General features: G+C 49.7%; 12 protein-coding genes across 12 annotated transcripts; 4 read left to right on the top strand and 8 right to left on the bottom strand.

The window, feature by feature from the left end:
* Positions 1–1,042: 1,042 nt before the first annotated feature.
* On the bottom strand, positions 1,043–3,372 carry BKA67DRAFT_567777 (uncharacterized protein). The gene is made up of 2 exons (XM_046102996.1): positions 3,145–3,372; positions 1,043–3,080 (listed from the first exon to the last, which is right to left on the bottom strand). Exons 1-2 carry the CDS (start codon positions 3,221–3,223, stop codon positions 1,132–1,134), a joined length of 2,028 nt encoding a protein of 675 aa, XP_045957154.1. The 5' UTR covers positions 3,224–3,372; the 3' UTR covers positions 1,043–1,131.
* Positions 3,373–3,923: 551 nt separating this feature from the next.
* On the bottom strand, positions 3,924–4,864 carry BKA67DRAFT_536588 (uncharacterized protein; the record flags this gene model as incomplete). The annotated part of the gene is made up of 3 exons (XM_046100185.1): positions 3,924–4,118; positions 4,264–4,399; positions 4,509–4,864. The coding sequence occupies 3 exons, from the start codon at positions 4,862–4,864 to the stop codon at positions 3,924–3,926; spliced, it is 687 nt and encodes a 228-aa protein (XP_045957153.1).
* A 1,083-nt stretch (positions 4,865–5,947) lies between these two features.
* Positions 5,948–6,727, top strand: BKA67DRAFT_659538 (uncharacterized protein; the record flags this gene model as incomplete). The annotated part of the gene is made up of 1 exon (XM_046107454.1): positions 5,948–6,727. The coding sequence occupies one exon, from the start codon at positions 5,948–5,950 to the stop codon at positions 6,725–6,727; it is 780 nt and encodes a 259-aa protein (XP_045957152.1).
* A 280-nt stretch (positions 6,728–7,007) lies between these two features.
* On the bottom strand, positions 7,008–7,777 carry BKA67DRAFT_637187 (ribosomal L22e family protein; the record flags this gene model as incomplete). The annotated part of the gene is made up of 4 exons (XM_046105686.1): positions 7,622–7,777; positions 7,472–7,516; positions 7,205–7,401; positions 7,008–7,134 (listed from the first exon to the last, which is right to left on the bottom strand). Exons 1-4 carry the CDS (start codon positions 7,637–7,639, stop codon positions 7,008–7,010), a joined length of 387 nt encoding a protein of 128 aa, XP_045957151.1. The 5' UTR covers positions 7,640–7,777.
* A 1,837-nt stretch (positions 7,778–9,614) lies between these two features.
* On the top strand, positions 9,615–11,299 carry BKA67DRAFT_518613 (aldehyde dehydrogenase; the record flags this gene model as incomplete). The annotated part of the gene is made up of 2 exons (XM_046098023.1): positions 9,615–10,806; positions 10,860–11,299. 2 exons carry the CDS (start codon positions 9,615–9,617, stop codon positions 11,297–11,299), a joined length of 1,632 nt encoding a protein of 543 aa, XP_045957150.1.
* Positions 11,300–12,802: 1,503 nt separating this feature from the next.
* BKA67DRAFT_536584 (uncharacterized protein) lies at positions 12,803–13,372 on the bottom strand (the record flags this gene model as incomplete). The annotated part of the gene is made up of 1 exon (XM_046100184.1): positions 12,803–13,372. The coding sequence occupies one exon, from the start codon at positions 13,370–13,372 to the stop codon at positions 12,803–12,805; it is 570 nt and encodes a 189-aa protein (XP_045957149.1).
* A 2,149-nt stretch (positions 13,373–15,521) lies between these two features.
* BKA67DRAFT_536583 (uncharacterized protein) lies at positions 15,522–16,451 on the bottom strand (the record flags this gene model as incomplete). The annotated part of the gene is made up of 1 exon (XM_046100183.1): positions 15,522–16,451. One exon carries the CDS (start codon positions 16,449–16,451, stop codon positions 15,522–15,524), a length of 930 nt encoding a protein of 309 aa, XP_045957148.1.
* Positions 16,452–17,190: 739 nt separating this feature from the next.
* BKA67DRAFT_519356 (uncharacterized protein) lies at positions 17,191–18,295 on the bottom strand (the record flags this gene model as incomplete). Its single annotated transcript, XM_046098093.1, has 2 exons — positions 17,191–18,040; positions 18,090–18,295. The coding sequence occupies 2 exons, from the start codon at positions 18,293–18,295 to the stop codon at positions 17,191–17,193; spliced, it is 1,056 nt and encodes a 351-aa protein (XP_045957147.1).
* A 530-nt stretch (positions 18,296–18,825) lies between these two features.
* BKA67DRAFT_519124 (integral peroxisomal membrane peroxin-domain-containing protein) lies at positions 18,826–20,328 on the top strand (the record flags this gene model as incomplete). The annotated part of the gene is made up of 1 exon (XM_046098069.1): positions 18,826–20,328. The coding sequence occupies one exon, from the start codon at positions 18,826–18,828 to the stop codon at positions 20,326–20,328; it is 1,503 nt and encodes a 500-aa protein (XP_045957146.1).
* Positions 20,329–20,811: 483 nt separating this feature from the next.
* On the bottom strand, positions 20,812–21,774 carry BKA67DRAFT_536580 (geranylgeranyl diphosphate synthase; the record flags this gene model as incomplete). Its single annotated transcript, XM_046100182.1, has 1 exon — positions 20,812–21,774. One exon carries the CDS (start codon positions 21,772–21,774, stop codon positions 20,812–20,814), a length of 963 nt encoding a protein of 320 aa, XP_045957145.1.
* Positions 21,775–22,099: 325 nt separating this feature from the next.
* BKA67DRAFT_302897 (uncharacterized protein) lies at positions 22,100–22,858 on the top strand. The gene is made up of 2 exons (XM_046096091.1): positions 22,100–22,801; positions 22,857–22,858. Exon 1 carries the CDS (start codon positions 22,424–22,426, stop codon positions 22,742–22,744), a length of 321 nt encoding a protein of 106 aa, XP_045957144.1. The 5' UTR covers positions 22,100–22,423; the 3' UTR covers positions 22,745–22,801; positions 22,857–22,858.
* Positions 22,844–24,944, bottom strand: BKA67DRAFT_567760 (kinase-like domain-containing protein). Its single transcript, XM_046102995.1, has 2 exons — positions 24,072–24,944; positions 22,844–24,000 (listed from the first exon to the last, which is right to left on the bottom strand). The coding sequence occupies exons 1-2, from the start codon at positions 24,633–24,635 to the stop codon at positions 22,918–22,920; spliced, it is 1,647 nt and encodes a 548-aa protein (XP_045957143.1). The 5' UTR covers positions 24,636–24,944; the 3' UTR covers positions 22,844–22,917.
* Between the last annotated feature and the right edge of the window lie 26 nt (positions 24,945–24,970).

Genomic DNA, 24,970 nt, shown 5'->3' with positions numbered 1-24,970 from the left:
CAAGTATGTCAAAGGTATGGGCAGCTTAGAACATTGGTCATTTCGCTTTGAATATATCATATCACACCATGCTACTATTGACTCACCCACACCTTCTTGTTTAGTCTCGCCGAGAAATAAAGTTGCCGTAGGCCAAAGACACAGGCCAGGGACGCAATCAACTGTTTTAAACGTGGGGTAGTGCAGATCAAATTTATCCTTGTATCATATTGTTTCTGATTTCAACCCGACTGGCCTCTCATCGATAAAACACTTCAATTCCAATCAATGCAAGTCTTTTTACAGCGGATTTTAAATTTGTTGTAAATAATTTGGTTAATGTAAATGTTATAAAGGGTTCTTAAGAAAATTATTTAAATGTTATTAATTGTATACGAATTAATGAGAAATAAACTAAATTTCCACGTTTTAAATTTTAAATTCTTTATTTATAAAAGACGGCACATAATATATAAGCGAACGAATTGCCTAGTGAGGTGTGAGTGAACCATGCATTCACTCCAGTTTCTGTGATAGGAGAATCAGCTCTGCGCCGCCAAGCTTATACAAGAATTGTGCATATTTCTAGTAGGACAAATTTCATTCTTATAGACAATGAGTGGCAATCCGGTGTGCTATACTATGGATAGCATCAGAATCATCTGCGCAAAGAGTCCATCATTGACAAACCGATCACAGCTCGCTGCGGCTCATGCTCAAAGATCAACTTGACATATAGTATTGCCCAGGATTATTTTGAACTTTATTAAAGAGTAAGAGGACTTGTAGGGCCGAAAACAGACCTTCTTGTCAACATTCATCGCCCCTACCATGCCGGTATACAATATGCTTGCGAGTGATTTATGAGGTCCAAGAAGCAACAGGATGCTCCTTGACTAATATCGCTTCGACCGATTGTGATGGCATGTGGCACATGCGGGTAAGGGAGCGACAACCACTGCGATATCTACCGTTGTAGAAATTATGAACTATTTGAAAGAGATCCACCATAGCTGGTGCCTTTCGACATAGACAATTTATGCAAGCATCACAAGGATCCCCGCGGTCTCTACGGCGAGCACATCAAACGTGTAAGTATTCAGGAGTCCATCGGGTTTGTCAATGGTCCATCCTAGACTAGCAAACATTGCACTACACAATTTCGTACCGTGTCTCTTTTCTCACCTCCTTGGCTATCTCCAACGCATGGCGGCGACTTGTGCGCGAGAAAACATTGTAGTAAGCTACCCATGTGTTGATGCCGGTGCCCGGATGCGACACCCTATCGCCTCGCATAACAAAACACCCACAATTTGATATGTATTTCGCAAGATCCGGCCGTCGTTGTTTGAGCTCTTCGCAGATGTCCCCTGAGTCAAATATTCCCACCCGATCTGGGGGGAAGTCGGTAGGTATGTAGGTCATGATGCACCAGTACTGATTACGCTGGCGGAAAGGGTAAGCCATCGACGATACCCTAGTCTTGTCCCGTAATGCAATAAGCATGGACAAAGCATGGTAGTCGACGCCATATGTTATTCGAGGATGAATAGCGGCCGCGGTTCCTGGTGGTCGCGGGTTGATATCTAGCACGAAAGCACTTGGTTTTGGGGAGCCGTCATCTGCACTTCGCCGTGGGTGGAGATCGAGAATCCCGAGGGAGTCTGTCTTATACTCCATGGTGGAGTTCTTCACTCGTCCTTCGACATGGAAGACTCCGAAGTCAAGACCATTATGCACCAACAGGTCATGAAACGTCCGTCGAAGCACTAGCTGTTCCGCCTCAGGCAGGGCGGAGGGTGCAACACTGTCCATCTCAATGAAAGTGTTCACCATCATCTCTCCGTTTCCTTCTGCTGCTTTCTGATAGTCGTCGGAGATCTCGTAGAACAGCAGGTTCCCGTCGTACATGATCATGTTGAGGTCGACTTCAGGTCCGTCACAGTATTCTTCAACCACAAACTCTGTGCCATGGCGTTTGAAGTCGATCTGACTGACGGCATCTACGAGCTCGGCACGGTCTGCTACTTTAAAAACGCCTTCAGAGCTCCAGCCTGAACATGGCTTCACAATCAAAGGGAGAGCGAGGTCTTCGCGGCGAGAAATAGCAAGTGCGTCCTCTACGGTGTTTCCACGATAGGAAATGCGTCCTGCTGCAGCACTGGTTTCATATTTATTCGTTGCTATCGTGTATGCCTCCGGAGTCAGTGTTGGTAGAGAGAGTATTTGGGCTGCCTTCGCTACACCGACTTGAAACTCGTCGAAAAAGCTGACTATACCCCCAATGCGGTCCTTCTGTGCATGGAGTGCTTTGACGATGTTGTCCGCTAAAACCTGGCTATCGGCGGACAACTCACAAGGAATGAAGGATTCCCGCAAGTCGTTGTAGCTACCGTTCTCTAGCCAATGTCCTGGCTTATCCAACACAATGATGCGAAGGCCAAGTGCCCGAGCTGCCGGGTAGATTCTAGCAGCGTTGCCATCATATTCGGGCTTGGAACCTCCACCCTCGACCAAGACTAGCGTTCGTTCCCGCGTTGATGGCAGCTCTGCAAGGGTCCAAGGAAATGATAAGCGGTCCAACAACTCGGACTGTATCGCTTCGAAAGCAGCGCCAGGATCACCTGTGGAAAGCTCTTCGCGAACGAAGAATCCTCCAGCAGCGGAGCACAGTAGCTCGGGGAGGCTGTTATTGACTTCGTCAAGATTGTCCTCGGGAAAGTATTGCAAGGGACTGGCGAATGATGTGGCGCCTTCCAAAGGTTCGCAGTCGACTAGACGAAGTGAAACAACATCCGACCGCACGATATATCCAGATCTGGAGGGCAAGATGAGACCTCCAAGATGTCGGGCGAGGTTGGTAGAGCTACCAGTAATGCGCAAAGCACTGGTCAAGTATGCATACGCCGCGGCAGAGCCTACTTCGCCGGCCCCGATCTTTTCTTCCTTTGTCTCTACGGAGCCATCACGCAAATAATAAAGGCTTGAACCACTCTTCGGTAATCGCTCAGGCGTAGGCGTTGAAGACAAGTACTCAAAGACAATCCCTATGAACAAGAAGTGCTGGTGATGAGTAACGGTCCAACGACATTTGGCTCTTACTATCGACTTGTTTATTAGATACTCTCATAAAATCCTATTAACTCAAGGGTGGAGGTTGCGCACTTTCGGCAGTATCTTCTCTCAAGATCCAGATTTCCATTGTCTCATCCCTCTTTCCGGTGTGACGTAGGTTCGACGGCATATTGTTGTCTAACTCAAAGATTCCCCCATTTATTTAACCTCCGAGACTGACCACTATTCTAGTTATAATGCGGACGCTGCTATATGATGAGTTAATACAGTGAGTCACGCCGGCAGAAGCGGTAGGGTGGGGTATGCATAGGATTTCCAGCCCGAGTATTATGATCCAATGGTAAGACTTGAACGACAGCACTGTCATGTAATGAACCAGATGTCACTTGGTTAGTCAGGTATTTCAAAAAGATTACGCCATTTACAGTCGCCGTGCTCCGCCACACAATCAATCGCTACCGAATAGCCTCTAACGTGTTCCAGTTCGTTACGATATCATCTGTGTCGCTCGCAGCATGATTGGCTAATTGAATCGATCCCAATAGGAGTGCGACGGCCCAGCCATAAATTCCCTGAATTGAACTTTGCTTAGCGATCTGTGAAGGATTACCCACGTCAATATTCTGACATTAAGCCCCATCCCAGTTTTCACTAGGTACCGCCTCGTGATATAAAGAATGGGAATCTATATTTGTTACTCGGCCAGATGGTTGGTAATTATTACTTATGGTCAACGAACGATGGTGTCTGTCAGTTGATATGTCCAGCTCATACTATGCGAAGGACAGAGGATAGTTCCTTCGAAGATTTCGCATTATAGGCCACGTAAGGTTCAAGATATTTATCTAAGGTGCTTTGTTCAAATAAATTCAAAATAAGCCATATGTTTTCTCCACAATCTCAATGCCTTTAATAGTATTGATAAAATTGGGCGTCAAAACGATGTAGTCCCCACGGAAACCATTTACGCTGTCCGTTCCGGCTGCAAGGTAATCTTGTAACGGGGATACAGCCCTCTGTGGCGAATGAAGAATATGATTCCTTTCTCTGACGTAAACTGCTCTCTGGTAGTCTTGTTTTATACCAATTCAATCGCGCACAAACATCGCCAAGGTGCAGACGATGACCACAAGTTTGCTCCCAGAAAGTTGCCCCATATCAACGACGTTGCAGATTAGACCCTTGTCTTTGATGATACTCTGTACTTACAGTACTGCAGTACTGATATGCATCCGGCTTCCTTTGGCAGAAACCATCACCGAGTATGGCTCGAGGATGTTCAGATGGAGAATGCAGCATTGGGAAGCATGTTGAGATGTCGCCGGATCCATTGCGGTTGTATGGCCTGAATAAGACCTAGCCGCCAAGGCAAATCATTCCGAGTTCCCTCTTCTTTTTTTCTTTTTAACAGCTGGGCCTAGGGGAGGAATTGCTCGAAACTCTATTGGACTCACCCTCTATCCTTGTTATCCTGGTCGGGCGTACAACTGTGGCTTTGACACCGGCCGAGAACAACAAAGACAGGACGTGGCAGCTCGTGGAGAAATTCGCTTTGACCCAATAATGAAAGGAATATGCTCTTAAAGGCTTCGACACTTGCCGTGGAACCGAATGCTTGGCATACCTCCACGTGAGCTTCCGGATGGACGGTACTTCTGGCGACCTTATCACCGTCAGGGCAAACACGTTTCCAGCTGTGTTCCACTCGCATGGAAACTGTCTTGCGGACCGTGCTGGACTGTTGCGTGGGCATTGGCGTTTTAGCACGCCAGGCCACCGACGCAGGCGTGCGTGCCGACTTCTCTGACATTGACTATTCAGTGGGCGTGTCTGAACTGCCGCACTCCAAGGCACTCTACAAAGTATCAACATTGATCGAACCCGTTCAGGCCCTCTTGATATAGGCCTGCATGCAAGTTAATATCGTGTGCTTCGGCTAGGTCCTATTTGTCCAGGTCCTTCGATTTTGGTACCATGCTCAGTCAACGGTTCCGCCGAGTTAGAAATCTGTCATCTTCGATATGAAAGATGTGTCTCAGACGTATATTCAGGGGTCTGCGGCAAAGGCCTGCGAACATGCCCAGGGAAGATCTTTACTTCAACCATAGCAATGTTGCCGCTGCTCTTCGATTCAATGCTTCACCCGAATAGTGTGCTGCTGTTTACAATCCTTGACACTATGCACAACACTCTCCGAAGTTTACACTCACTCTTTCCAACTCAAACGTACTCAGAGAGATATTCATACTATTATATTTATGTCGCGTTTTATTTTTTAGGCTGTAGCCATTATTTAAATGGCCGACCGAGTCGTTTTAGCGTGTCTTGGATGAATGATTTAGCGTTATCATAATACAGAAGAGCCGTATGTGCTTCCATTTGTCGTGGAGAAGTATAGACTAGAGTAAATATTCGAAAGAACGTGAGGTCCGAAAGTGTACCCGTCGTGGATTCGTTGTCATATATTCACATCCAACTTGGTGCCCCTGTGCGGCTGCAGGCTACGGCCATGGTTCATACCATAACTCATCAATAATATAAATAAGGGATCTGTTAACTGTATTAGTATTCACTTAACAAGAGATTGTCACCCATGATTTTGATCTTTGTTTATTAGAAACCAAATGTATCCTTGTATTTGTATTATTCTTTATAATGCTTATTCCAATTATGAAAAATCACGGTTCGACAGTTCCTCACAAAGGCTTACCGATCCTCTATAAAAACACAGGCTTAAACGTAGAGAACCTGACGATCCTCATAGAAGCATTTCAAAACTTGGAAGTACGAGATTGAAACCTCTTAATACGCAACCCACCACTTAAAGACAACGCAACCAGTTCATCTCTCTCATACACTGTGGACGTTATATTCACGCCAAAGCTTACCAACCATGTATTTCCGTCAGGCTGAACCCCAGATTAGATTCCCTTACGTGAGCTTTGACACAGACGACACTAAGACTAACGAGGGCGACGGTGAGAAGAAGGGCGACAATGAGCAGGGCGATAATGAGAAGAGTGACGATGAGAAGGTCGAAACAGAAACACATCGGCATCGACTCCTGGACAACGTGGTCCATCGCTTGCACGTCCAACTCGAGGAGAACTTGCCGGATCGGGGAAGCGACCCCCTCGTCACCTACTCAATAAAAGGCCGCCTTGACTGCAGGGTACTCATCAGTGTCCAAACCTACGCGCCTCCCGAGCGCCCTGTCAGTCCCTGGTTGACGGTGGAGATCAAACACAACGAGTTCAACTGCACGTGCATCCCCAGCTGCTTCGCTGAGATGAGCTGGAGGCTAAAGTATGACAGCCCCCTGAACCAGCAGCTCCGAAAGTTGGAGGACTTGCCCTTCAAATTCTGGGTCGACGAGGATGTAAAAGACTGGGATTCAAAGGAGACCGAGTACAAACGGGAGATACGCGAGTTCGTGTGGCGTCGCGTCCTGGCCTGGATCCTGACAACCAAGAAGGCTTTTAGACTTGCTGTACCCGAGTCGCTCTCGCGGATCGACATGACGGTTTGGAAGGATCCACGCTCCGGCGAAAACGTAATCCAGCTGGCCGATTTCTTGGGGTACAGTGGCAATGACGATGACGATGATTCGACAAAGGGCTATGCTCAAGTAGAGCTTACCACTGCAGTATCGAACGTGGTCGATGAAGATTAGCATAGCGAAGGGCGTGTCAGGTGACTATATCAGCATGGAGGGCGTTTAAACCTTCTGCTGGGTGGGTGCGCAGTAGACGAAACAGCTGAAGTTCACTTGGTCGTGGTCATGACAGGCACGAACACATCAAAAACACTTGGCTGTGGGGTAGCAAGAACGGGTCGCTCCACGCGACACGACTCTATTGATGTCCCAACCAAAGTTTTCCCTGACCTATGGGTATACAGATTCCAAGCACCCTAAATGCAAATCCGTCGTGATATCCATATGCAAGTTACATTTACTCGTCGTCCTCATCCTGCTCGTCGTTAACGACGTTGAAGAACTTGAGCTCGTAGACACCCTTGGAGGTGGAGACGACACGGAGCCAGTCACGGAGCTGCATCTTCTTCAAGAACTTCTTGGTGCTGAAGGTTTAATTTTGTCAGCATGCTGTGCGCCTAATCGACTCGCAAAATGTTGAATTGGGCTCCTTACAGGTACTTGATGTAGCGACCGGACAGCTCGTTGTGGGCAATGATCTCAATCTTGCCCTCGCCAGCCTGCTGGATCTTGACGTTCTCGCCAAGGTTACCAACACGGCCCTCAACCTTGATCTTGTCCTGAAGGAACTTCTCGAAGGCGGCGGTGTCGAAGATCTTGTCGCTAGCGGGCTGCTGAGCGTTGATGATGAACTGGTAATGGGGATTAGCATGGGGGTTGGAACAAATTGGTAGATTAGAGTATGGAAAATTATGTGCTTACCTTCTTGGTGACCTTGGTGTTCTTGCCCTTGGGGCCAGCCTTCTTCTGTAACAAACATTGACCTTAGCCTACTGCTTCACGCCATGATCTCGTTGGGGTTTTATGCCAGTGAGACTGGGCCAACAGCAAAGCGGTGTCTCATATACATACTGTGGTAACGGGAGCCATTGCGACGGATTGTGATGGGACGCAAAGAAATGGATATCCTGCGTGTCGTGTGGTTGACGGTGGTGAGTTCTTGCTTTTAACGTGAGGTTGCGGTCTGCTCAAGAGAAAAATCGCAACAAATTCCTGCGAACTTTTTGGTGTATCGGGCTTAAAAGACCCCACTCTCGATTTGCTGCACGATAGGGCTCCAGGGCTTCTTTTTTGCCGCCGCTGGTCTGTGCTCTTTGGAGGCAAGATGCTCACATGGTCAGTGCTGTCCTGTTCTCTTCATTCAACACTCAGCAATTTCCCGACAAACTGCCGGCAGCCGGCTCCTATTTCAACGGCCCGCTGTCTGTGAGCAGAAGGCTTGAAATGGGCTTGGGCTTGCATCTGGTAACAAACACACAGACATTGGACCCTTGACCCACTGAAGTAGCTGCGACGGTTGCGAAATGCCTCCCGAGCCTCCTGAACCTTGGCTTCTATAATGCCGTCCAAGCGATGTCTTACATGATACGCATTACATGATACGCATCACAGTACCACAACCAGGCTCGCCTTTGCATTCCAAGCACGGGGAACTGAGATTCCACAAAGCTCTGCCGCACTGATCACGACTCGCACTTTACGCGATCGACCTCGACCGTGGAGAGTCCCAATCACAAAGTACGTCTCAACCTCCAGGGAACAGCCCTTATCCGCACCGATGCAAAGTTCAAGCAGCTTGCCATCGACACTCCTGTTGAACAAAGTACTCATCCGTCTGCTTGGCGAACCCGTTCTGCTAAGCCATTCCTGTTCGATTCAATTTGCCAAATGGGCACCAGCTTGTGTTTAGCTTGTGACTAGAAATGGTTCACTTGAGAAATGAGGTGACATGATGAATCTAGCCGCTACTATTTCTGGATGTCACTAAGCACAAGCCGTGCTCTTCCTCTCCAACGGTCACCAGCTAGTGCTCAGCCGCAGGCACTTATGGACGCCATCACGTCACAAGTTGGACTGAACTACTTCACCATGTTCTGAACATAAGCGGAACATCTCAACGACGAGATCAGTTCAACGAAACAAACATATATCCATCACATGCAATGCGGGATCCTATCTGACTTCGGGAAGAAGGTTCAATGGCCCAGGGTCGAGACACGCGACTGACATTATAATTCGTATATTACCAGGGGTGAGAGATTAAAACCCCTTGCCTATGCATGCTAGGGCGCGGAGAAGCAGAGATACCTCGGTTCCACTCTCTCTGTGCGACTATGCCCAGGGATGAGAAGCCTAGGCTTTCGGGGATCGTTAACTTCAATGACGCCACCACACCATGTCGCGGACTTTCCAAGATCGCTTTCTGCACAAATCCGATATGCTCACCTAGCCATGTGACATGCGAGTCTTTCTTCGTAGAAGGTTTCGGTGGCATGAAACTGTCCGTGTCCGATTCTCTTCCGCTCGGGCGGCTTTAAAGCATTAAACTAAAAGACGAGACGTTGATGCCGTTACCCCACAACCACTGCGTGAAACCATTAGAGGTAAGGGCTCCGTCGCCACGATCCTGAAATTGGCAACACTACCACCTTTGGAACCACTTGCAAGGGTAGCTTGACATTTCATGACAGGCGTTGACTGCAAGGGTCTTTCCGCATACAGTAAATTTACGACTTTCTGCCAGTCGCCTTTCCATCAAGAAGCTCTCAATATCTTCCTGCTTTGCTCTGGCGCCAGTCCTCTTTGCTTTCTTCCTGTTACACATCGCAAACATCCTTGTGTGTGCAGCCAAGAAGAGTTACATTCGCGACTTCACTCACACACATCCTTGTTACTGCTTCCACCGATCTGCCTGTCACCAGCGGGATCGTTCCGCTCTAAGCAAGCCTCCTCAATTCACTTTCCGGCTTCATACCGCCGGCTACTTTAAGGTTTCGCAATCCCAGCTGTTGCGCACTGCGATTCCGATCTTACCAAATCCAATCCGTCTATCTTACATCTCATCATGGCGCATAAGTTGGTTCAAAACATCAAGATCGCGCCTTTCGAGGCCACTGTGGGCGACGATATCCCTAAGGTCGCTGCTACCCTTCGTGCCACGTTCAGATCCCAGAAGACCAAGGATGTCGAGTACCGCCTGGTGCAGTTGCGCAAGCTCTACTGGGGGTTGACAGATCTGTCCGAGAAGCTCGTGGAGGCAATGAGGCAAGACTTCAAGAAACCTGCTCATGACTCGGAGATTTCGGAGGTTGGATGGGCTATCCAGGACTGCTTGTACACAATCAAGAACGTGGAGAAATGGGCAAAGGACGAGAGTTACACTGATGTGGACCTGCAGTTCAAGCTGCTCAAGCCCACAATTCGAAAGGAGCCTCTTGGAGCTTCTCTCATCATCGGCACATACAACTTCCCCGTCAACCTGACTGTTTGTCCTCTTATTGGCGCCATTGCCGCCGGATGCCCAGCTGTGCTCAAGCCGTCGGAAGGTGCACCAGCCACCGCTGTAGTTTTGAAAGAGCTAATCGAGAATTACTTGGACCCAGAGGCCTACAAGGTCGTCAATGGTGCGGTACCCGAAACCACTGCTCTCCTCAACGAGAAGTGGGAGAAGATCTTCTATACTGGTGGTGAGAGTGTCGCCAAGATCATTTCTAAAAAGGCCGCTGAGACTCTCACTCCTGTCACCCTAGAGCTGGGCGGCAAAAACCCAGCCTTTATTTCCAAGAATGCAGACTTGGCACTGGCAGCTCGGCGATTGATGTGGGGAAAGACCATGAATGCAGGACAGGTGTGCATGTCCGCCAACTACGTTCACGTTGACAGGGTCGTCCTGGATGACTTTATCCGAGTCCTCAATGCTACTTATGATGAGATGTTTCCCAAGGGAGCCAAGCTCAGCCCCGATTTGGCCCGTGTCATCAATGAGCGTCATTTTGATAGAATGAAGAACATGCTTGACAACTCCAAGGGCAAGGTTGTTATGGGAGGTGAGACTGATAGGGACGATTTGTATATTGCGCCAACAGCGGTACTTGTCGACTCCCCTAACGACTCGATGGTCCAAGAGGAATCTTTTGGCCCAATCTGGGCCATTTTACCGTACGATGATGTTCAGGATGCCATCAACGTGGTATACGAGGTAGACCCGACACCCTTGTCGCTCCAAACCTTTGGCAAGAAGGACGAAAACAACAGGAGTAAGTCCAAAGACTTGAATGATCTGAAACGCGTAACTAACTTCGCTGCTTAGTTCTGAACAACATCACATCTGGTGGTGCCTCGATCAATGATGCCTACATGCATGGTTGTGTGGTATCTCTTCCCTTTGGTGGTGTAGGTACTTCTGGCCAGGGTGCATACCGCGGAAAGGCCTCTTTCGACACCTTCACACATCGTCGTACTGTCACGGAGACACCCGGTTGGATGGACAAGCTCCTACGAGTGCGTTACATGCCATACTTGGACTCGGAGCTCAAGCGCTTTGTGTGGATGAATTCTTCGAAGCCCAACTTCGACCGCAGTGGCAAGAAGATTGCGGGACTGAGCTACTGGCTATGGTTTCTTTTCGGCCTCGGTAGCCCATCGACAAAAGGTGCGTTGTTCCGGTGGCTATTGGTCTTGACGAGCGGCTATACATATGCGAATGGGTTTAATAACGTTGTTCCGAGGTGGTTAGGCTCCTCAGCATAAGTTTGATCTTCACCGCGTTTGTATTACTTCGCCATACAATACCCACTCAATGGCTGCATCAATTCATTTGCCTTGTTCCACAAATAATACCAATTGCGCAAATCGTTCACAGTGAATTTACTTCACATGCCGGCGTGTTGGAGTTTTGTTCTGTTGGCTGGAACTAGAGCTTTTCACAGGCTCTACCAGGTATGTAGGCATCCTCGTCCCGTTCGGGGCCGATACGAAGTATATACTTTGCAGGATACTAGCTGATGCAACTACTAGCAACTGAATGAAAACCCAAGAGCATCAAGACATTCAGCCAAACAATGGCACATTTTCCTCTATCGCATACACATTCTTGGGATTCGCGTTACATTTGAGCCCGCATATAGAAATTTCTTTTGTATTAGAACTAATTCAACTGAATACCTCTTCTAAAAGGAACATAAGTTCCCCGAACCTGGTAATTAAGTTTCCTCTATATTTGCACGGCATTTTGGTGATCAGTGAGAGGATTATGATGCTCGGCACATTTGACTTGACTCTTTGCATCCATTTATGTCCCTGTGATAGCTTCGTTCTTATGATATCGAATTATCTCGTCCGGCTCAATGTATAATCTCCGCGGCTACTCTGGCAATAAACTCTTCAAGGATCGCCGTTAACCTAGCCGTCCTTCTGAAAATCCAAATCCACTGTTAGTGCCATCGTATGGTTTGCGTTCTGGGGCACTCTTGTCATTGTTGTGTGAGAGTAATGCGATAGGTTTTGTAAGAGAAGACTTGGCAATATTAGGATTATTACGTCTTAGGCATGTTCTTTTTCTTTGGATCGTTAGTATTCAAAGCGAACTTGCTGCTTTATAATTTTGTCGAATTCAGGTTTGCGCATGAGATAAGAGTATACTTTCTTAGCCATAACAATGTTAACCTATTATCAACGGATCGGTCTGAATTGTCTAGGATATACAAGTTGATTATAAATACCCGTAGTTCATATAATAGATATGGATACAACTAAACCACATTCAAGACTTAACCTAGCTTGACCTCTATATGCTGCCTTGCTCGATCATGTAGCTTTTAGAGTTTTGGTAAAAGACGGCGAAGGAGGGTGGATATATATCATGTGCTTTAGCATTAATATAGCGCTCATCAGTCGCCAGAGGTTAAGTATTTACCGACACGTCGATGCCTAGGCTTTGTCAGGGGGCTTCTTGTGAAGACCAAGTAAGGCAAAGCTTATGCATCACCTTCCGATTTAATATACACTCTATAAGGAATCGCCGATTTCTCTAATCTCAAACCTGGAAACGCCCTATTCGTTCTAAGCCCTTTAAAGAACAGGGCAGAACATGATAAGGAACGTCTACCACTAAACCCTCATACTTGATCAATGTCCCGCTCGTCGATAATCACAGTGAATTATCGTGGAAAAGAGGAAACGAGCCGCCAAAAGCCGACGAAAGCATATATCCTCAAATCACACCTCTCTAATATCAATACACGCAAAGATTTGTCAACCATCACTATGGCAGACCAGCCGACCGAGCCTCGACGTGGCAGCAGAACCTCCCGTCGTATCATGCCGCAGTATATCAGCATCACGGCGGCGGTCAACGCCATGCAGCTCCACCAGATCCTCTTCGCCGTGCTCGAGGACATTCTCCTGGGCAGAGCCCGAGCAGCCATCACGATGGGCCTGGCAGGCCAAGCCCTGCAAGAACAGACCAGGCGACGAAACCGCCAGGCTGCCATGGTCATGGGCATCCTCCTCCTGTCTACCCTCGAATACTCCCTCATGAAGCATTACTCGCAGATTGAGACCGCAATCCTGTCCGTCCCCGCCATCCTGGACCAGTACGTCCTCATGTACGCCATCTTCGTGGTCTGGTGCGACCAACTCATAGGGGCGCACGAGTGCAGCAACAGCGAGATGGTCTTTGACGACTTGTGGCTGACTAGCATTACCGTGCTGGGAATGACTCTGCCGCCGTGGCCTGACGTGTTGGCATGGGGCGTCACGCTCCAGAACATGTGGCGCATTTTGCGTCTTCAGATTTGGGGTGTTTTGTGATTGGGAGGACATGGAAGTTGATAAGCATGCCAAAAGGGGTGGTGGGACGAGCATTTTATGGTCTGTATTTTAGAGTTGGCCGTTACCTAGATAGCATGATAGAAAAATTCATTGTTTTATAAGGAACTCGGCAATTCCTTTATCTTAAACTGTTTCCTTGGATTATATATTAGTTATACATCGCTGATATCGAGACGAAGGAACCGCCAAGTCCGCTTAACGAACAAAATAAGAAGTATAAGAATCTTTCTAATGCGAATAATTGAGGAATTCACTCGTGTTTATGTATTAAATACTTGGAAAACTTCTTCTTTGTTGGTTCCGTATATTACCAAGTTCAGACTGTATTTGGACGTCACCTGTGTTACACTAAATCTTACAACTATTATATAGTATTTGTCTCTACTAGCTCACCTGCTCAATGTGAATAGGGGCGGGGGCATAGCCCGGTGCATATTATTAAATCATGCAAACAGACTTTCGCCTTAAATTTTGCTCAAGGCTGCTCTTAGCACCGCTTGTTCGCAAGTCTCCGTCCATAAGGCGTTGTTAATAGTGATTTCATGCAATATTGTTTTATTTGGCGCAACAGATTATATCTGCATCGTCACATTATTGCATCTCACTAACGGGGTGCAATGCTCATTACCCATTATCCCACTAATGCGACCATATCGGGCTGGTCAGTATGCTCTGTACATGAGGAGTGACTGACGCAACGTTCAACACACAAAAAAAAACCAAAAAACCAAAGCAAGGGATGATTATCAAACAATAGCCACCACTTTCGCGTAGCCAACAGCTACCAACTACCCGAGCCTGAAAACAAAGAAGTAAAATGGCCACATAAAGTCTGATCAAGTATCGGCAGTTCCAGCTTGGAACCTTTACATATCACTCCCGTGTGCGACACTGGCGAAGACCCAGCGACAGGATGACTCAACAAGGTAACTCAGAGCAGACGATTCGCTTGCTTGATTACCTGCGGACACAGATCTTCAGACCTTGTGATCCATCTAGCCCAATCATCGAAAGCGAAAATCCCGCGCGGCCGATACACAAGAACGAGTCATGGCTGCCACTGCAACCAGACCACTGAAGATCTGTCTGGCCGTGGGAAGACTTCAACTACCCTGTGCTGCGGGTCATCCTGAAAGACCTGCTCGAAGGTAGAATAACCCTGCGCCACAGCTCCCCCAAGGCAGGCCTCCGTAAACCCTTAACCCGGGAGAGTATATACGGCGAAGAAGGCCTGCTTCCTAGAGATGTGCTAATGGATCGACTCTACTCTGCCATGTATCGCACCGCGCACAGACCCATCCAGACTGCTGAAGGTCTCAGCTCTATCGAGAGGAACACCCGAGCAGAGATCTGGCGGCGGTCGAAAGAGATCGGCCCGGATGGTATCTCCAAGCCGCGGTCTGACTGGGCTCTGAGATGTGAAGACGTAATGGTGGCTCCGGGATTCGACAAGTCGGCAGCAGAATTCCCGCTTGCTCGCGTGGCCAGGCTGAACGACCGGTGACTTTTGGACGAGAACTGCAGGATGCCCCCCCGGCGCAACGGTTGTGCCTTTCGAACCCAATCAGATTATACACCGCGCCGTTTGGAGTAGAGACCCGATAGTGCGTTCCAGGCCCCGGGGGGACTTAGGCAACTACAACCTAAGCCTCTTTTGCTCCAATTTCAGATTCGTGCCCTTCGACACTGATATCATCCAATTCCTCTGTAGCAGTGGAGTGGCACCCATCTATAACACTTTACATTGAATCAGAACGAGGCGGGGACAGCGCTGCTCTGCTTGAGGCTGGCCTGGTTGAGAACGACCACCGCGAACCAAATCCCAGAAAAAATGACGAGACATGTCTTTTGGATAAATCCACGAGAAAGGGGAAATATTCGCGGGGAAAGAAGAAGCGAAAGCTTTAGAATTTTGAACTTGATAGTAACCTGAGAGATGCGGGTAGTTCGGGCGATACATTTGAGCCATGGGCTAATAGGCTGCGTCCATGTAAGAGGAGGCTGAACTACCGTGAATCATCCTGAGTTCAATGCCCAGCCTAGACGTATGTACATTGTGTAGAAGTTGATGGCATTATACATTAGTAGTACATATTTCAAGCCATTACTCTGATCCGAGTGCTGGCCTACGTAGCCCTTGTCATCTTCTGCGGAAGAAGCCCTTGTTGTCTTTCGACATCACCGCCAGCATCTCTTCAGCTCTGACGATGGATTCGGATTGCTCCACGATACTGCCCGGGCCGGCTAGGGAATTCCAGTGTCCCGCCGCGTATTCTAATGCCCAGTTCTTCTCCCTAAAGCCGAGCAAGATGACCAGGTCGATCTCGCCCGTATGGTCCTCAAACAAGCGGCCTTGCCTTCGCCATAACTCAATTTGGTCCCCAACCCGTCTAAGTATTTCCAGAAGTTTGTCTGCGTCGGGCTCTGGCTTAGGGTCTGCGAGCCCACGATACACGTCATCAAGCTCCAAGTTGACAGCAACATGGCAGGTGGCGATCCGATCCAGCTCGTCCTTTTCCAAGAGGATCAGCGTGTCCTCCCTGGGAACCAACTCTCTCCCGCTCCTCGGGTCGTCGAATGGCAAACCAGGCAGCTCGCCAAACTCCACAATGTGCGGCGGTAGCTGCTCCGTCTCCGTATCCGCCAGGGACCTCCGGGCCAGATCAAAGGTCAGCTGCCTGAGCGCGTGGTGATCACTCGTGGCGCGAGCCTGGGAAAACCCCCGCGCAAACTCCTCATTAAAGGCTCGCAGCTTGCCCACGGCGTCCTTGAGCTCCTCCTCCAGCTCGTTGCGCTGCCCGTACAGGCCGTAGAGCTGCCAGGTCAGGTAACTGCCGCCCAGGGCTATGAGAGAAAGCGCACCATAAGCCATGTACTTCAGCCGCGTCTTCAGGGGCAGCTGAAACACCACTGCGTGGGGGTCATAGTGAAAATGCCTTCCGGCTCGTGGCTGTGGCAGTTGAACTTGGCTGGGCCTGGCGCGGAAGTTGTGGATGGGCTCTGAGAATTGTGAGCGTGAACTGAGAAGCCGCGAGGCCGGCAACGGCCGTATCCTTACGCGTTGCAGCATCGTGAATATTTTGCTGGTGTTCTGAGATGAAATACGTTGTTCAGTGAAAGAACGGATTTTGAATTAGATTGCTTTGGGCGGACGCTTGCTAATGACAGGGGTCCAGCTTGTCACGCCTATTTGCATATTGCAGTGCGCTTTGGAAGAGCCACTATTTCCCAGATACCCTCAAAACAGCATGACACCGGAAATTGCATATTTGCTAGATGTGGGTCTTGGTTGAGCAGTAGTACGTCGCGACTCCAATTTATCCAAGTGTTGTGCTGTTTCCAACATGTTTACAATATGCAAGAAGATCGCAGTATCAGTGAGTGCAGGGGTTATTTTCAATTGGAAGGCATCAACCTAAGTCAATGCAAATAAGCTCGCACTTCTGTCTCGCCACAAACTTTGCTACCATAGATTTCACCTGGCAGAGGGCAACCGTGAAGATCTAATTTCCGGTCACTCATGGTCGTCTCTAACACGGATTCCATAACATAGTGCGCATGGTTTCTGAGCACTGATGCGGGGTTCCATTGTCGCGCCTTTCGGATCAGCCCGCCAACGGGCTCGGCAGCAGAGTATGTGGTGTCTATGGCAGGCATCGATTGCCACGTCTCAGCATGCTTTGCCTAGCCTCCAGTTACAGGAGATGAAAAGCGCCTGCAACCGGCCGAATCTGGTATTCATGCCTTCTAGCCGGGAGCTCTTCATACGTAGCATCGTCGGCAGATGACTATACCGCCCACTGTTGGATTCAGCGCCCAATCAAAGCATCGACAAGTCTCTTGCCTTTATCTCCGCCTAGCCACAGGACATCATCACCTTGCTCGGTCCTTGCCATCTCCACGGCCTCCGAGTAGCCTTTGATGACCATTTCTTCGTCCACCCGGAGACCGTGTTCAACCAGTGCCGTGATCACGCCTCTGATTCTAGCGATTTCGCGCATCGTGTCCAGAGATATGGGGTCGTTCTGACTCGAGTAGACATTCAAGCCCACGCTCTCCTCAATTCTCGTGATACCGGGTCCGCTTGTCTCGGCCGCGGCACCCTCCCCTTCTATATGCTTAGCGATCCAGATGTAGCCATTGACACCGAGAATGACGTCCATCTTCTCGTTGCCGCCTTCTGAGCCAGCCACCTCGATAGTAAATGCGTGGCGCCGTGCTCTTACGACGCCGCCTCCGCCGCCGGTACCGCTGACCTGCATGAATACGCCATTTCGCAGCTTGCCGTACTTCAAGCTTCGGGTATGCAGCACTGCAGATCCATCGTTGTAGAGCTGTTGCACCTCGGCCACGAGCAGCTCGCCTTCGCTGAAGAATGTTCTGATTTGTAGTTCATCGGTTTCGGTTCTGCGACGTTGGATACCTCCGGGCAGGTTGATAGCGGAAAGTGGCAGCTGGGCCAGCAGAGCAGCGCCGACATCGACCCGCCACCGCCGAGCCTGTACCTCGACGATGCGACCAACGACCAGATCTCCAATCTCGGGGGTGTAACGAGCGCGAAGGGGACGGACTGAAAGCAGCTTGTTCGTCTTGGACAGGGTACCAGCGACGGAAGACACTATCTGGGGAGGATCAGGTATGGTATATGTGCCGTGACCGCTGCGTGGTGCATTAGCACAAGTCGGCTTGCAGTTGCACCAAGACTCACCGCATCCATTGAGGGTCCTCTGTTATGACTTGACCAGGCGTCACGATTGACTCGTCCCTGCGTGCTCGCTTGGTGGGGCGGCCCATGGAGATGTCGCCCTCCAAGTCGACGCCACCGTCAGAGTCTGATTCTGAAGCGGAATCGGGGCCATAGTTGTTGTACACAGGCTCCTTGGCCTGCGACGGTTGTATTATGGTGATCGCCATCGTGTGGTTGCTACGATCCGAAGGTCGGGTCTCGGTATGGTGGGATATGATAGTCGTAATTGGAGTCGTAGTCGTAGTCGCAATCCAAAATTTTTGGATTGACGTTGATGAGCTAGCCTACAGCAAAGCTTCCCCCCGAAAATCTGAGCAGGGGGTGCTCTTTGGCGCTCTTTGGCGCTCCCTGCGCCCCTCTTGCGCTCTGGACCCCCGCTAAATTGGGTGCTGCTCGGCCCCGCGCAAAGTGACGGACTGCCGGGTTTCAGTGGGTATCATTATCGTTATTATTAAAGGCAGCAGCCATAGATTTGATGACATGTGACATGCGCCATGCCTGCCATTTGAAGTTCTGCCGCCTCATGTAGCCAAACAAACCAGTCATCTCACAAAAAATCGTCTTTCGCACTCCCTGAGCTCTCCGGTCTATCTTGGAGATCAGAGCTTTCTGCCATGTGGACGTGCAGCCAGTGAATACGGACTTCATCTGCGGTGACACTACCTACGTCATTACCGAAAGGACTACCCTAGCCATCATGTCTGAAGTCAGTGAGGATGCCTTCGTGAATCGCGACGACCCAATACCCATCATACGCTTTGATGGCGCAGGCTCAAGTTCAGCATCGGGGGCCCCCTCTCAGGCTGGCACAGGTCATGAATCCGACCACTCAGATGGCGAAGCACCTACCCCCAGGAGGCGAGGCATTCGCGATCGCTTGTCGGCGTTTCGTGACAAGGCCTCTATCCAGGACAAGTTGGTAGAGAAGCTCCTCACACAGGTCCTCCACGATGGTGGTGAACTTCCTCCAGAGGAGCCTACAAAGGGCAAGACTGGCTCACTCAGAACAGAGAAACCCAACTTCAGTCTCCCACAGATGTCCTACAACTTTAGGCGCTTTAACAGCCGCATAGGCGTCGTGTTTGTTTTTCAGGCAAAGGCCGGCCGACTTCTCTCCTGGAAGTATCCGACGCATACGCTATCCTTCTTGGCCATATACACATTTGTCTGCTTAGATCCCTACTTGTTGCCACTACTACCTTTGGCCATTATGCTCTTTGGGGTTATGATACCCAATTTCATCGCCCGCCACCCAGCAGCGCCCTTCAGCCTGTCCAGCGAGCAGGCCATCGGCTACTCTCCCCAGGGTCCCCCTCTGGCGCCAGCAAAGACCGTCAAGCCTGTCAAAGAGTTGAGTGGGGCCTTCTTCAAGAACATGCGCGATCTCCAGAACTGCATGGAAGACTTTAGCCAAGTCCATGATGGTGTCGTCGCACTGTTGGTGCCGCGCATCAACTTCAGCGATGAGGCTTTGAGCAGTGCAATCTCTGTATTCCTGTTCGCAGGCTGCTTGTTCATGAGCATAGCTGCGAACATACTCCCATGGAGGTTCATCTTCCTCGTGATCGGATGGGCCGTTACCGTAATGGGCCACCCTGCCGTACAGAAGCAGATCGAAGGCGCGCAGAAGAAGCATCTGGAGCCGAACCAGCAAACAGCAAACAGCAAATTGCAAAACTGGATTGAGAGCGACATCATTCTAGACAGCGCACCCGAAACCAGAGAAGTAGAGATTTTTGAGTTGCAGAGACTTTCTGATCCAGACGGCGAATGGGAGCCATGGGTATTCAGCTCTTCGCCTTACGATCCTTTGTCGGCGCTAAGGATAACCGGGGACAGGCCGACGGGGACGCGGTTCTTTGAGGATGTGCGGCCTCCGCAGGGGTGGGAATGGAGCGAGAAGAAATGGGCCCTCGACCTCTGGAGCAGAGAATGGGTGGAAGAGCGTATCATCACCGGTGTCGAGGTTGAGACGGAGGGTGAGAGATGGGTATACGATATTTACTACGAACCAGAAGACAGAATAGGTGTCGTGGAAGGCAACAAACAGGCCACTCCCCCGAATGGCAAGGCAAAAGCAGCACCTCCAAGGTCAGGATGGGAGGAAGGTGATGACTTCGAGGGCAGGAGAGGAGAGTGGAGACGAAGGAGATGGATAAGACTAGTCAAGCGAAAGAGCCTAGGTGCTGGACAGGAATGAGACAGTCAGTGTCGACACCTCAATACAAGTTGCCACTTGATAATATGTACAAGAATGTCCTTTTCTCAGATATTTTCAAATCAAACCTCCGTGTGCTGGATGGCTGATTACAAAACCCTCGAACTATAACAAGTCCAATTGGTGGAGTGGTTCACCTTGAGACGTATACCAACGCCCAAGCAGTGCGAACTGTACGGTCAGTAGAAACTTCATTACGTAGCAGTCAACCTGGCATGAGTGCAGCGCAGTATGAACCTGAATAAAAGAAAAAGATAAAATACAAACATAATCTCGTCAATATTATCCCATGAGTGAATCGCTACATATAGAAAGAAGAGGGGGTATCCAGATGCAAACCCGCCTGACGTAACCTAGCCATACGCCTCCGTAGCCGACATTCCCAGACGGTGTCCTGCTACGTATGTTTTCAACGTAGATATGCGTTGAAAAACGCGCTTCAAGTAACAGCATGAGAAAAGGAAATCACGAGACGACCATCTTATCCAGGATCTTGTGAATTCCATGGTTCTTCTCTTTGCCCTCGTTGATCAGGTCCGCCACGTTCCTTGCTCTTTCGATCAGGATCGCAATGACCTCGAGGGTGTATTTGAAGCTGCCAGTCCCCTCCATGTACTTCACTGCGTACCTCTTGACTCCTTCGTCTTCTGTCCTCTGTTTAAGAATGTTCAAAAGCTGCAGGTTTGCAGGATCGGATCGGATCGAGTGTATCACGGGGAACGAAAACTTGCCCTCGGTGAGATCTTCGGCGAAGCCTTTGTTATCGCTATATTCAGCGGAGGACAGGTTCATATAATCGTCGCGGATCTGAAAGATCAACCCCATGAGGTTGACGAGCTCCACACAGTCAATGGGTGACCGAGACTCGGCCTGCATGAGCTTGATGCCCAGTCTGAATAGTCCGCCCGTCTTATTGCCGACCATCTCGAGGTAGTCATCCTCCGTCGGGCAAGTCAGGGTGTCTCGCCAGAAGAGATCCATGCCTTGGCCGCGGTGCAAGTTGATCAATTCCTCCATGTATATGCTGACGGCCTTGGGGTTCTGGAGCTTCTGTAGTTCTTGCAGAGCCGCGAAGTATATGTAGTTGGCGGAGTTGATGGTTTGTGCCGTACCAAAGATGCTGTGTGCTACCGGTAATCCGCGGCGCAGGGTCGAGTTGTCCTCCACGTCGTCGATTAGCAGGGATGCGTTGTGTAGCATGCCGACAACTTTTGTGATGACCTCTATGCTATCTTCGGGCACTTCCAGCCAACTGTTGAACGAAGCAATCAACTGTGACCTGAAATCCTTTCCGGGCTGACTGGTCACGTAGTCATACGGGCCCCATATGATCTTCTCTTTCTGGTCCGACCATGTCTTCTTGGCAATGAAGTTTAGATCCTCGGTGGCATACCTGGACGGATCGGGTGGAGGACCGGAAGGTGACATGATGGTGGCGTTGACCGCTGGTGCTACGCGACCGGGGGCAGTGGCAGAAGCTGAGGAAGATGTCTGGCGGTGGTGTTTTCCCTGCCCTATCCAGCTGGACTCTGGCAACGGCCTCAATGCAGACTTGGACGGGGGGTGTGGGATGGCGTAGCCGGTGGAAGAGGTTCGGGGGGGATGGCGTTGGGCGATGGGAAGGAGAAAGGAGGGTTTGCAGAATTAGTTGAAGAAAGCATCTCGGTCTTGGTAGGCGCGGCCACGGGGCACCTCGACGACCAACACCTTATGCAGGCAGCCGTGTATTATACTTTTCGTTCTCTTCGTTCCTGGGAGCTGCGCCTACGGAGAGCTCGTCGCGTAACCACGAGCTGAAGGAGCTATGGCGGTTACAGTGGGGTTTAGTGTCGTCACCACAAGCTGGGGCATGTGCAAGCGCATTGGCAGCTGACCATATGGAGGTGTAATACTCGGACTCGGACTCGGCTCTTTTGAGAGCTGCTCTGCTTTGCTCATGAACCGGCCGCCAGGACTAATGTCAATTTCCCCGAGAAATGCGAGTTACCTGCAACGGTTACAAATCGTTGACGCGCAGAACTGAGGCAGTGCCAAATCCCTGGGCGACCCAGCTCACGACACCCAGCAGCTTGGTGAGATGGCGGGGCAATTGGGACTGGCTGGCTGGCTGGCTGGCTGGCTGAACTTGGACTTTTTCGTGCCAGTGATGGTGGGGCAGTTCCTGAGAAGCAACCTCAGTCGGTCTTTGCTTGGTAGAACGGACTTTGCTTTTGTAGAAACGGACTTTGATTCAACAGCGAGGCCGAGTGGGAGACACGATGAGATTTATGCGTCTGAGGATCTGGGATCGGACAAGGTTCAGACAGATCTCATTTTCGCTGCCCAACCCATAATCGTTCTTTTAACCTTTTGCTTGACAATAACCAATGACTTTCCAATGGCTCACATGCACGGCTGATGCATCCTGCAGTCCCGGACAGTCATAGCGGTTCCATCTTACCTCAAGCACGTTTCGGCATGTAGGATTTGAAATATAAGCGTTGCATAAACATTTATTAATATTTGTACAGCTTGTATTACAGATAATGAACATTTTCGCTATCCATATTTACTTTGTTATCGTGTTCGACATCATATAACATGCAACGGTAATAAGTACTCACTATCCTCCTGTGCCCTATTGCAAATCTGCTTCAAGCACGTTTTTAATGTGCAGGCGTCAGCACGAGTGTTGATATGAACATCTGGAGCAGAGTTAGAGATCGACGGGGCAGAGTCATCGATGAAGCTGGCTTCCGGGGATATTGTTAACGCCACTCCGTGATCCCCAATAGATCCATCTGCCGATACCCAAGGCACCGGCGATGCTGATCGCTTGTTCAAGCTGGCCGCCTGGGGCAGTGCGACCACCAGCATTCGATTCGCCACCACTCTGACCAGGTCTCCAAGTGATGTGCCTTCTGTCCAGGCTTCATGTTGCATAAAACCCTCTAAGCGCCGTTGAACAGCAGCATGCACTTCTGCTTGCAAGCCACCCTGATCTCTCGGCTGGATGTGATAATAGGCGCCCTGCCCCATCATGTCTCGGGTAAAATCCCTCAATCCATCTCGGCCGTCCAATAGCCAAATACTAAACTCGAGGAAAATACAGCCCATAGACCAAACGTCGTAAAGTCTCGATCTGGCCTTGTCGAGAGATAACACAGCCTCGGGGGCTTCGTATGCCACGGTCCCAATTCGAGTCTGCGTCGGCTCTGATCTGAGAGTGGTTAGTTCCCGATGGTGCTTGGCCACCCCCAAGTCGGATATCTTCAGAACTCCAAGTCTAGTGTCTTTGTCAATGAACCTGAGAATATTTTCTGGCTTCAGGTCGCCGTGCCGACAGTTCTGTTCATGTATCAGGCAAAGGGCATCCACCAGGCCGGTCAGCTGCTGGAGAACCTCGGACATCAATTCCCGGGTCAGAGGCCGGCTGTCATGGTCGAGCCAGAACTCTCTCAAGTTGCCTCCGTCCGCCCATGGAAATAAGACATAGTGTCGGTCACCTCGCGAAAAGGATCCACCAAAGGGAACGAGATTATTGTTCTGAAACCGAGCCAAATTTCCAAGTATCTCCGCCTCTCTATGAAACAGACTGAAGGTCTTGGAGTCGCCTGGCATCTCCGAAGCAGGACGGAACTCTTTGAGGGCCATAAGTGTATTGTTCGTACCCGTCTGAGGAGAATTAGCTTTTAAATGCCACATTGATAGGCAAGACGTAAACATTGCGCTAATTGAAGCCTTACCGGAAAATGAACATCCTGATGACTGGGGTGGATCTTGACTTGGTATACATCGCTAAAGAAGCTAGACTTGCGTTCACCGCCTAGAGGTGCCTTGATGAACGGTAGAATGCACTTGATAGAGAGTTGTTGGTTGCGGCAATCGTTCGGGAATACCGGAGCTAGGAACTTCCATTGCTCATTGTAGAACCTCAGCAGGGTAAGCCTATCCCAAGGCGGTTTGTGAAAGACGCTAAAGGGAGGCAAGTGACTGCACTTCCTATCAGTGTTGGTAATATCGCAATTATCATTTATGGTGTCACGAGAAATTGGGAGGTCTTCATCTGTAAAGTTGTATTGTCGCAATGACTCCAAAGCAGGAAGAATTTCCGTGCCAGTCATTGCGAGAATCGCAAAAAGCCTTCTCGCTTTTTGAACCACAAAATTGACCAGCTTGGGTGATATACCATTCTTTCCTGCCGAGAAATCAAATACATCTTTAACCCTTTCTGGTGTGACCAGACTCTGAAAGGAACCCTGCGGAAGGAAATCCTGGTGGTCGATGGCACTTTCAACGAACGCCTCCATGATGGAATCCCTCAAGGTTTTCAGTATCGGGTTTGCATGACGTGGATTTTCATTCCTTGCTTGGAAACCTATTGAATTGTCGGTAGTCCTGCTTTGGCGGTCGAATTCGTTGTCGAGGCTGTCAAAGGTGGCATTTTCAGAGTCTCTGGATCCTGTAGATAGGGTGTCATCTTCAAGGTACCGGATAGACAATAAAGCTAATGACTTGAAATGTCCAGCAACGTGTCTCGATATCGCCTCCAGAGTATTTGATGGTATATGAATGTAAGTTGTAGCTGCAGCTTCGAACTGGATTGGTACAACTTCCTCTACAGAGATATTATCGTTGGCCCCAA

This window comes from Truncatella angustata (genome assembly GCF_020726525.1).
Source record: "Truncatella angustata strain MPI-SDFR-AT-0073 chromosome Unknown BKA67scaffold_5, whole genome shotgun sequence".
NCBI classification, from domain to species: domain Eukaryota; kingdom Fungi; phylum Ascomycota; class Sordariomycetes; order Amphisphaeriales; family Sporocadaceae; genus Truncatella; species Truncatella angustata.
This window is presented reverse-complemented; position numbering and strand designations above follow the sequence as displayed.